The following is an 11,316-nucleotide window of genomic DNA, read 5'->3' as shown; positions in this document are numbered from 1 at the left end:
TGCAGTTCTATTTGTGTACTGTGAATGATTGATCATAGCTGGCAGTAGGAAGTGCAAGATTGGTATTTTTATGGTTGAACAAAGGTTAGACTCACCACCTAAACATAAACTGTACTTTATATTGTAATTCCAACTGACTGTGTTTACTCATTCATGAGATTATAATGAGCTAATTACAGTATTTAATATGTACAGTAGTTGCATTTTGATCTCAACTTTTTTAACCATAATTTTTCTGTAATATGTCTCTCATCCTGTTAATTCACATTCTTATCAGTGGGATTAAACACTGATTGCTTGGAGATCTGCTCAACATTCAAATGTGTTATTAATAATTATTTTTAACTTTATTATTAAAATGCTAAATGCAGACATGAAAACGGGTCATGGGTGAAAAAGGTGAGAAGGATACGACCCCTCTAGGGAGGTTAGGGCTTGAAATCATCAATCTGATGCATTTTGAGAGGAAATTCAAGCAGAACTACAACCCGACCCCGTATAAGCAGCAGAAGACGGACGGACGGAGGACAGTACAGTTTGATGAAAGTGCAAAGATTAAAAGAAACATGTTCAATGTAAATTTCTGCTTGAAAACCACATCTTTATCCCATTTATATGGAAATGGTTAAATACACACACACACACACACACACACACACACACCAATACAACAGAAAACTAGTTTACTAGTGCACAAGTGTGGATGTAGTAGTTGTTGGAAACTCCTGTACTTGCACAGGATTCACACTGATAAATTCAACACCAGACTCTCAGCACATGCAGTGAATGTGTGTGTGTGCGTGTGTGTGTGTGTATTATCAAAACACTACACTCTACACTCAGATATGCAGAAACACTTCAAAGAATAGCAAACAACCTGTTTTTAGAATCTCCACAATATCAAACATCCCAACAACAAATGTTTTCAGAGTCATAAAAAAAAACACAATGCACATTAACAACACACACACACACACACACACACACACACACACACACATTAGAGTAGTTCCCTTATGCAATGACCTTTCTCCTAGCAAACTCCTCCACAACATCTCTAAAGTCCAGGTCTCTGACAGGTTCAGACTCTATTTCCAGTAATGATAAAAGGACTTCAGGCTCATTTTTGATTCTCCCCAAATAAGAAAATGAGCTCTCCCCCTCACAGTTTGTCACCGGCAACGTGAGGAACATCCACAAAGCTACATAAACATTAGGGAAGACTAACTGCACTGGCCAAACTTCAATCTGGTTTTCAGCATGTTTGAGGGTGACTTGTCTGTTTCAGCCAACATGAAGGATCGGAACTGCAGACACGTAAAACACGCTGTTCCGCCTACGGGACGGACCGGAAGTTGGGAGGTAGCCACAAGTTCTTCTTAATGTTTTAAACACCAACCCTTAAACATATATATTCATGCCATACATTGTTGGAAAGCTTAGATTGTCCTGATTCATTCATGACCACTCACGACTTATGGTTGCTCACAGCCGTAATAGTATTAGCGGTTAGCTCGGCTAGCCACTTAGCTAAAGTAAGAAAAGCTATAATGCTACATACCTTCAAAGTCTTCCCTTTATCCACAACGATCATCTTATGACTCAGGACTTTCTGTACAGCTCGCCAAGTATCCATTCTTGTGAAATATGAAATCCGTTTCCATAAAACCGGAATACTTTCCTCAATATGTCCATGTATTTAGTCCAACACGTAACGTAATAACACACATAACAAACCATATACGGTCCGGTTTACGTCATTTCCTGACTCCTGCGTGCATCTGTGGGACACGTGACTGTTTCATACGACACCACACACACCAGCCAATCAGTGCTTAGGATGAGGCAGCACATGTCTCCAAAGCCAATGAGGACATGTGACCGACGACAAAGTGGGTGACAATAGGTGCGTGTATTAATCGTCTATCTATGGTATTAATGAGGTCTACTCACATAAAAAAAACACCAAGTGACGGAGGCCGCTTGACACCCCCCCCCCCCCCCCCCCCAAAAAAAAGAAAAAAATTCTCATCGGATCTGCATGATTCACGTAGGACATCTATTTTGGTTTCAAAACGGCGAATTTCGCCGAAAGGTGAGTGATTTTCATGTCTGTAAATGGGGGGATTTAATGTTAAGTCTTACCACGTCATTCTGTGATTGTGCAAAGTTGACATATTTTGGCCTGCATGTGGGCTAATAGAAGATTAGCCCAAATAAATGAAAATTATTAATTTGTGGGGAATGAATGTGGTGAGTAAACTGGATTTGGATATTTCGATGTCCAAATGGAAAACTTGGCCTAATCATGAACAGATCACAGGGTCAATAAAAGTATTACTTTTCCATTCAAACTTCATGTACCATAACCACCCATCACAAATGTCGTTCCAATCTGGATGAAAGGGACTCTTGCATTGGACAGACTGTGTGAGTGACCAATCAGCTGAAACCAAAAAAAGCAACAAGGCACATTTTATTACAATAAAAACTAGCTTAATATGTGTATCACTTTTCTTATATCTCTTCCAAAAGAAACTTAGTCATCAACAAATCAGCTAGGACAATATTTTATAGATGAAGATCAATAATAATAATAATAATAATAATAGTGTTAGTGATGAAATTTAGACACATTTCCCATATAAAAAGTCAAATGTCAAAGTCTAACCCTGTTGTTGTTTTGTTAAATGAAGATTAAAAAAACAAAAACAATAATAGCATTAGTGATAAAGTTACACAGTTCGTGAGTTCGTGTATAAAATAATTAATGTGATTAATTTTTCCCTGGCAATAGCACAGAGAAGAAAAGACATTATTCCACTATTAATACTCTAATACTACTACAACAATACATGCCAAAGAGAAGTGTGGCACTAAATATTGTTGTAATATTGTCACCATTAATCCAAATATATAAAGTTAAAACTCAAGAGTCAGAGAAAGAAGTGCTGTTACAGAAGTGCATTACTATATTAGGTAGATAATGTCATCTAGCATATATATAACCATGTTAAATGTTTGTATCCATCAGTTGAAGCTGTAGTTTTCCTTCAGGTCGACTTGGCTCTCCAAGACCTTCTCAGTCATCCTCAAGGGTTTGGGGACCCTTTGGGATTTCAACTTGACACTCAAGGGCCTGGGGACTGTTTTTGATTTCAACATGACATTCAAGGGCCTGGGGCCTCTTTGGGTTTTAAACACAACACTCTTCTGGAGGCCATCAGCAGATGCTGGATTGAGAGAGACAGATAAACAAAGTGTTTACACGCTAAAAACCAAATTAATATTTTACAGATATTGTACATCTAAATGTTTAACTTTATCCTTTAGATATCACAGATTCAAAACAATGTGGCAAAGTTACTCATTATCATTTTATTATAAGCTTATTAAGTAGTATTTATGGTCTGAACATCAGTGTCCAGGGGTAGGGGTTGGGGGCTGGTGTTGTTTACTGTTGCTATTGTTGAAAGGAGAGGTCCTGATTCCCACCTGACACCCGGATACACTCGTCCTTATGCCTTTCATCCCATGCTTTCAGTTTACAGGTCCTAGAGCAGTAAAAGACCTTGTGGCAGCGGCTGCAAGCGGTCAGCTTCACATTCACAGAGCGACCGCAGTGGTAGCAGAACTTAAACAATGGCGTCCTGGGAAATTATTCAAATGCACAGAGTTGGAAATGGGCTCCATGGTGGATTAAATACAAGTTCACAAGAAATAGACAGTTTGCATGTGCAGTACATGAATGTGCGTGTGTGTGTGTGTGTGTGTGCTTTTTACCGGTGTTTTTCTGTTACGTGTTGTAGATTTTGACAGCTGGGACTGGGCTCATTGTTCACTTCTCTCTCTCGCTGCTCTCTCTCCCTCTGGGCAGCAGTCTGTCTCAGCAAATCTCCCATCATGCTCAGCAGCTGGCGCCGTTCTTTGAATGTTTCCCTCTCCCGCATGTTCAGAGCATGGAAGGGAGTGTTGGCAATACGAAAGTCCTACAGTGTAACATATACCATTACATAAATACATTATAAGCAATGTTGCATTACTATACAGTATAGTAATTAATTGTTATTTATTATTATTAACTTAATGTGTCAGTATAGTCTATACTACCATTTACATAAATTGGTGGGACAAAATATTAGAAACACCTCACAATGTAGTACAACCCAATACAACATCACCACTGCTTCTAACTATGGCTTCAAAAATACATCTCTGACACTTGACAGGTCTCAACACTAAATTATTAATTAAATTTCTCACAAAGTGAATGAAGTTTTTTTTAAATTCAGTTGAATTGCATAAAGTGTTTCTGACAGTAAAGGTGTGTTACCTGGTTGAAGGAGTAGTATGCGAAGTCGACTGCAGTGCCCACGACATCGCCCACCCTAATTGGCATCAAGATGTTGGCACCGGCCTTTGCTAACATGTCCAACTACATCAGAGACACACACCGAAAATCCAAATAATACAATTTTGCTTACTATTTGGAGACACATACATTAAGGCCTATAAGTGTTGGTTTCTGAGTTAGATTAAGGTTGACTGTTACGAAGAGGCTGAGCACACAGTCATATGTGTTGTTTTGGGATTTATAATGCAGGACTTTGGGTCGCTGAGTTTTACTTTCTCAGTGAAGAGTAATGTTTGCACTCCTGTACACAGACACACACATGGAAAAAAGTGATAGAAAAATGCTCCACTATAATGTTCTTCTGGTCAGCTTATTTATACACTTTACATTTCGACATGCATCATAAATACCCTGCCAAAATATTAGCTGCATAATAATGGACTGCGAGTGTTGTAAGCATGCAGGAGTTTTTTTGTATTTCACTATCAAGCTCTTCTTAATAATATTCAGGATTATTCTTTAAGATGTTCGACAACAACATGTAACAAACATTTTACCATATACGCCATTTGGTCCGTGTAAATGTGTGTATTGGTTTGTACCAGTTTAGCTTTGTTGCCACCTAAGTGGTAGTTGATGTTGGCGAGGACACAGAGGGCGCTGCCCACCCTGCTACCCAAAGGGATGTTGGGATCTGCGCCACCTTTCAACAGCTCCTCCACTGCCTGAGCAAGAGAAAAGAACAGGTCCAGGTCAGAGTGAGGTTTAGTTGGCACGGATATAAATAAGTGTGAGTCTGTGTGTGTCTTTGAAGGGAGGCTACCAGGTCATTGCCACTTGCTATTGCCAGGGAGAGAGGTGAGTGTCCACTCCAGAGGAGGTCTGTGTTGGCTCTGTGGGAGAGAAGGAGGGCTACCACCTTGCTGGCATTCTGCAAAAAAAAAAAAAACAGGTACACTTTTCATAATTTTGATGATTCACTTTTTTACTAAAGCCATGTAAAGTTTTGCCCCCCACATTTGCCCATTCACACACACACTGGCAGAACAATCAGGAGCAATTAGCCAAAGGTGACAAGTGAAGAGGAGGAGCCAGAGACTGTATAACCAACTTCTGTTATTAGTGAAGGACCTGGTCTACCTCCTGAGCCACAGGCGCCCTTGTGAATATTTTGACTGTGCCTATACAGTATGTACTCACTCTGTAATCCCTGTCTCTCTGGCAAGCCACATGCAGAGCCGTTCGTCCTCCCTCTCTGGCACACGGGCTCTCATTAGTGCTCTGTGATTTCTGGCCCTTCATGAAAATCTGTAAAAGTGAAAACTCAGACTGCAACTCTTTTCTCACCAGTCCATCTATCCCCATAACTATTACCACTAGTAGAGGACTCTGATAAAGCTTAAAGAACATACATACCTTATCCTGTTCATAGATCTCATCCTGGTCGCACGCCTGTGCATCTGGATCAGTAGCAGTGTGCAGCAGCAGCTCTGTGATTCTGGGCCCTGCTGGACCGTGCAGTGAGGCAGCTACATGCAGGGGACACAGGCCTTTCCTCTGTCAAAAAAGGTTAAAAAGTTTATTTGGGTACATCTGCATTTTGGTGTGGCTTGTGCAAGGCAGTGGTGCATTGAAGTGTTACAACTCTAAACTACAAATGTGAGTATACTAAAATCCCTTTCAGTACAGGAAGTAAAACTTCTCACCCACCCTTCCCCATTTTTTCAATAAAGTAACACCAAAAAAAGGAAGTAAAAAGTAGGCTTCTACCTCAGGTGGAAGGGGAATGTCAGTCCGAGCTCCACACAGCAGAAGTCTCCTGACAGCCTCAGTGTCAGCAGCCATAATGGCCAAAAAGAGGACAGGCATGGGGACTCTGGATACGTTGGGGTCAGCTCCCCGTTCCAATAACAGCTTCAGCGTGCTCAAACGAACACGGTGCCTAATATAGAATATAGATTTAGCGCACATACAAAGGGACAAATGCAGTATACGAATCAGCATTAATGCCATCTTAACAAAACAAGCAGCACAGGAAGAGAGATAACGGGGGAGGAACAAGACCAACTGACTCAGTTTTCATGGCAGCCATTTTGCGTACAGTCTCCTGCGTGTCCAAGCGCTGAGGAATCCCAGTGTGACTCAGAGCTTCAGCTGAACGCTGCATCACTTCCTCTGTGACCTGGATGTCGTAGCTGTTGATGGAGCGGGCAGAGTCAAAGGTTTCTCTCGGGGTGAGTTCATTGTCTTTGCCCTGCTGCAGACAGACAGACAGACAGATGAGTTGACAACAGTGAATTTTTAAGAGTGAAAGATCTACAAAGTCTTCAAATCAATTACAGGATGGAACTTTTGTGTTCTTTACCTGAAGTCTTCCTACTGCTTTGTGTCGGCTATCCCTCCACTGCACACTGCCCAGTGAAATGTGACCATCCATCACCTGAATGGAGCGCTCCACGCCAGTCACATCATGGCTTCCGCCCTCTTCTCTCTCCTCTAGATCATCTTCATTAAAATCTGTTATTAACTTCTCTACACCGTATTCAATCTCCTCTGCTATCTCCGCATTCTCATTTCCTGACTCAGTTCCTCCATTCTCTCCAAACTCTTCATCTACCTCTTTAGTTTCTCTTTCATTAAAATGTCTTTCCAGCTCCTTCATTTCTGTTTCCTCACTTTTCCACATTTGATCACATTCTCCCTCTTTCTCTCTTTCCTCCCCATCTCCCCTTCTGCTCCTTACTTCACTCTCTCTAACATTTTCCACTCTTTCTATCTCATTGCTGTCGCTCCCCCCTCCTTGTCCCACTATCTCTCCTTTTTCCTTCTCCTGAAGGTGTTCAGTGTCTGCGGTTGTCTCAGGTTTATTTGGGCTAATGCAGAGATCAGCAGTAAGCTCACTGTCATTGGACACTTTACTGCTGTGATGTGAGATGTGCTCAGTTAGTTCTTCTGTTGCCCTGAAAAAAAGAATCAACACAGAGGTTTATGGTGCACACTTCACAGGTTGTAATTGCAGCAGCCAGTGCCAATTTTATCTCATTAAAAACTAAATTATTTCACAAGATTAAAAAGATTAGTGATTGTGTTTTGTCACAATGCTCCCAACAAGATAGAATATACAGTTTCAGCTAAACACTAATAGCAAGTAACAGAGGTGATATTACTCTAGTTGAACCCTTACTGGTCAGAGGAGTGACTCTGGTTGCTCAGGTCTGTGTCAGTGGTCTGAGGTCTGCTATTAGGGCTGGTTGTGTGTGTAGTGAGGTCCAGTGGGCTGATCTGAGGACTGTTCCCCCGTGCTGATTGAGACCTTAAACCCTGATGACACATTACAGTGCAAAAGTGTCAATATAAATGTAAAGTATATGTGAGCTTGCTTCATTTAAATTGCCGGTCCAAAACACAGCTTTCATGCATACATGCTACACTACTAGAGGCGATAAGGTAACACAGAAAAAAAACTATATAAAGCAGAGTCTTACTTGTGTTTTGTTTGGTTGTTCAGTCGTTGTGGTGCGCAGAGAGTGAAAAGGGTAGTAGAGGATATGACATACGGCCAGGGCTGACATGCCCTCACAATTCAACTTGTCAATATCAGCGCCCATATCCAACAGGAGCTGGATCACATCATTATGGCAGTTTACCTGACGGATTATAAGATGAAACAAAAAGGGAGATAAACATGTTTGAGAGACATTGAAGCATAAATACAGAGACAGAAACCTTTGATTTTACTATAATTATAAACTTTAATAGTTGAATTGTTGACTAAAGTGCAGGTTTCTGAAGGATTTTCTTGTTAAATGATAATAATAAAAGAAAAAAAATTAATGAACAAATGAAATCAACAAACAAAACAAACAGTGAAAAATGAAATAAATTGAGTGCGGTTACTGTGGCAGCGATCAGTGCGGTGTGTCCCTCTGAATCTGCTACGTCAGGGTGGACACAGCTCATCTGAAGAATTTGTGAAACCTCTTGCAGTTGCCCTCTGGTGGCCTGCTGAATCAATATCTCTGAACTGACCTCCAAAGGGCCTTTAGGGCCAAAACTGTCCCTGTTTAGAGCGAGAACTGCTGCAACATCCCAGTCTACATTTTCAGCCTGTAGTCTGAGAGAAACAAACATTGGCAAACTTTCACTTTTAATACTGTTAGCAGTCAGACCTTGAAATGATGTGTATGTATTTTTCTTTTTCTCAATACAAACACTTTTGCTAAACTCAAACAATACTTTTTTTTATGTGTATCTGACCTGTGTTTGTGTATGTGAGCCAGCATGCGTTCTTGTAAGGGCAGAGCAGAGAGGGGGTCTCGTTCATAGCCTTGGTAGGGGTGAGCATCCGCCTCCCACAGCTCGCCATAAAAGTGTTGATCCAGCTCTCTTCTACGGCCCGGGGGCAGCGGCAGGTGGTCACCATTTGTCGAGTAACTCTCCAGGCCAGGAGGAAGGATAAAACTCTCATCTGACAGCAGATGTCTGTCTGTGTCTACCTGAGGAGGATGGAGAGTATTGAAGTGTAATGACCACAGAAGACTTGTGAAAAGTAACAGCTTGAGTCCCATGTTCAATGTGAATCTAATAAAGTGAAAGTGGTTATTTGTGCTCCACCAAAATATGTCCTTTCAATGAAAGAATAGTAAAAAAAAATGTATTAGTTTTCTGTAGTCATAAACCAGTATTTTCTTTATAAAAATACGTTACCTCAGAGTATGTACTAGCCTTGGTCTGGAGATCAGTAGAAAGAATGGGAGGCTGACGAGCAGAAAGAGCAAAAAAGGAGATGAATACATATTTTAGTGACATGTTTAACACATATTTTGTGTAAGTGCCACATATTTACAGGTACAAGTCTCCAATGAAGTAGGCTTTTCTTCCTAATACAACATTGTTTGTCTTATACAGGATTTATAAGTGATAAAAAATAAATCAGTGAAGCTTAAAATACAACAATCCTGTGTCTTAAAATTGTTTTAAAGATGGTTTTGGACAGGATATCTAAACAGCATTTTCACTACAATAAAAACAAAAATAAGCAAGAAAATTAAATTATTTTATCTTTTTGTACGATTATTATTTTACCTGACTCTGTAAATCTGTGGTGACCACCGGGTCCATATAGGCAGCATATTCAGGAAAGCTCTTCAGGCTGAAACCTTCTTCTACAGAGGTACAGAGCTTTAGCAGGCGCTTCCCGAGCCACAGACCCACATCCTGACACCCGTCTGGATAACTAACCACACCTGGACCGAACCTCTGGTCAGCGTGGTACAAACCCTGGAGAGGAGAGGAGAGGCTCGTTGATATTTACTATTATCTATAAAGGTCAGTGACAAATAAGGGTTGGCAAGATGAGCAATTCAAAAATATCTCAAAAAATGGTTTTAAAAGCAGCATCAGGTTTGTTAAAATGTACATTTTATATTTTTGTGGGCTTTATATCATTTGAAATGCCATTTGCTCCATTTTTTAATCAAAAGTAAGAAGGAATGCTCCTGAAAATGTCATTTTTTGTCAATATTGAGCAGGACATATCATCAAAACAACCATTTTTCTAAATAAGTTTTGAGAAATGATTGAATTTTTTGTAAAAAAAACAACAAACAAACAAAAACGTGTTGCATTGCTAAAAGTGGTATTCATATTTTTAGTCATATTCGTATCAGTATTTATTCTACATTTTAATTCATATTTAGGCTATTTTCCCTGTAGCTATATAATCAGATTTTTATGATATACTGGTAATACTGGTTATACTAACTGAGACTGGGTTGCATCATGTCATTGACCCATAAACTAAAACAATCTGTCCCTCCAGTTTACCTGAAATGTGGCTCCATCGGGGAACAGCTGTCGTCCATATCCTTCCTTTCTGTTGAGGTAGAACTTGCCAATGAACCTGTGGCCTGTGGGCCAGCAGTACACCCCATCACCATGTCTGTAGTCTTTGTAGAAAGAGCCTTCATAGTACTAAACAATGGACAAACAGGGAGGGATAGTAGTAAAAAGAAGTAAGTTAAAGTAATTATTGTTGATGTTGAAGAAGCTCATTTGCCCTTCATACACTAGCCACACACTATAATTTGATGATTTACTTGTAGTATGTTCTCTCTTTGAAGAAATATAAATCACTAAAGTGAACTCAGCTAGCTAAGTTAAACCTGAAAAAGATTCACAACATGTTTTTATCATTTTTAAATTCACGTTACCTCTCCGTTTTTCCAGGTGTACCTTCCTGTGCCGTGTTTGAACCCATTAACAAACTCTCCCTCATATTTGGATCCATCGGGCCACTCCTGAACACCGACTCCTTCTCGTCTCTCTCCCCCGACTCGAGCTCCTGTGACGCCGTTGCTATGACTCCCGGTCCCCGGCTCCACACCTCTCTCCGGAGCTGCCGCAACACCTTCGCAGGTCGACAGCATTTTAAACCGGGGCGGGGGCCGTAGCACGTCCGTCAAGATAACCCACCTGGATCCATTAGAGTACAACTTCTTCTTATAACCAGCTAAGTTATAAAAACTGAAAACGAATGTGTTTACTCTAGAGGAGAAAACTTTAACTCTCAGAGGTCAGATTTGAGTTTTGACTTTCTTTCCTGTATGCGTTGGTTGTCATGACGACGATAGAATCTGTGATGAGCTTCCACGCATGCGCAGACGACGTGTAAGAAAGTTTGTTTTTATTCCTATTCCCATTCATTTGATTAGATCACCTCCCCAGGTTAAAGTTACTTTTATCGACCGATAAAGTCGCAAAAATCTAGGCAGCAATCACAAAAAACACTCCATTTTATCCTTTAAATTGAACTAATTTCTCAGTTCTAATAAGACTCATCTTTATTGCCATGCCATTGCCAAAATGCCATGCTTAAGATAAGATAAGATGCATCTTTATTGATCCCCCTTGGTAGAAATTAAAATGGACACAGCAATACTGTGGGACAAAAAGTAGCAGTG

At 40.4% G+C, this 11,316-nt stretch overlaps 1 protein-coding gene across 1 annotated transcript; it reads right to left on the bottom strand.

Annotated features, from left to right (window-relative positions):
• Positions 1-3,030: 3,030 nt before the first annotated feature.
• ankmy1 (ankyrin repeat and MYND domain containing 1) lies at positions 3,031-10,975 on the bottom strand. The gene is made up of 19 exons (XM_053323033.1): positions 10,948-10,975; positions 10,567-10,865; positions 10,181-10,327; positions 9,440-9,634; positions 8,612-8,850; positions 8,252-8,468; positions 7,840-8,001; positions 7,539-7,675; positions 6,720-7,314; positions 6,427-6,611; positions 6,119-6,296; positions 5,771-5,911; positions 5,555-5,662; positions 5,178-5,285; positions 4,957-5,079; positions 4,334-4,435; positions 3,784-3,989; positions 3,496-3,650; positions 3,031-3,233 (listed from the first exon to the last, which is right to left on the bottom strand). The coding sequence occupies exons 1-19, from the start codon at positions 10,973-10,975 to the stop codon at positions 3,031-3,033; spliced, it is 3,528 nt and encodes a 1,175-aa protein (XP_053179008.1).
• Between the last annotated feature and the right edge of the window lie 341 nt (positions 10,976-11,316).

The sequence above is a fragment of the Scomber japonicus genome, chromosome 7, assembly GCF_027409825.1.
Source record: "Scomber japonicus isolate fScoJap1 chromosome 7, fScoJap1.pri, whole genome shotgun sequence".
Lineage (NCBI taxonomy): Eukaryota > Metazoa > Chordata > Actinopteri > Scombriformes > Scombridae > Scomber > Scomber japonicus.
Note: the sequence above shows the minus strand (reverse complement) of the source record. Positions and strands in the feature narration are given on the sequence as shown.

What these genes read in the sequence shown, in the direction of transcription:
- ankmy1 (XM_053323033.1), bottom strand. Translation starts at nt 10,975, where the DNA reads ATGACAACCAACGCATACAGGAAAGAAA. An exon ending in CCACAGATTTACAGAGTCAG is followed by an intron (nt 8,851 to 9,439) that starts GTAAAATAATAA and finishes CATCCTCCTCAG; the next exon opens with GTAGACACAGACAGACATCT. An exon ending in CCCTTCCACCTGAGGTAGAA is followed by an intron (nt 5,912 to 6,118) that starts GCCTACTTTTTA and finishes CTTTTTTGACAG; the next exon opens with AGGAAAGGCCTGTGTCCCCT.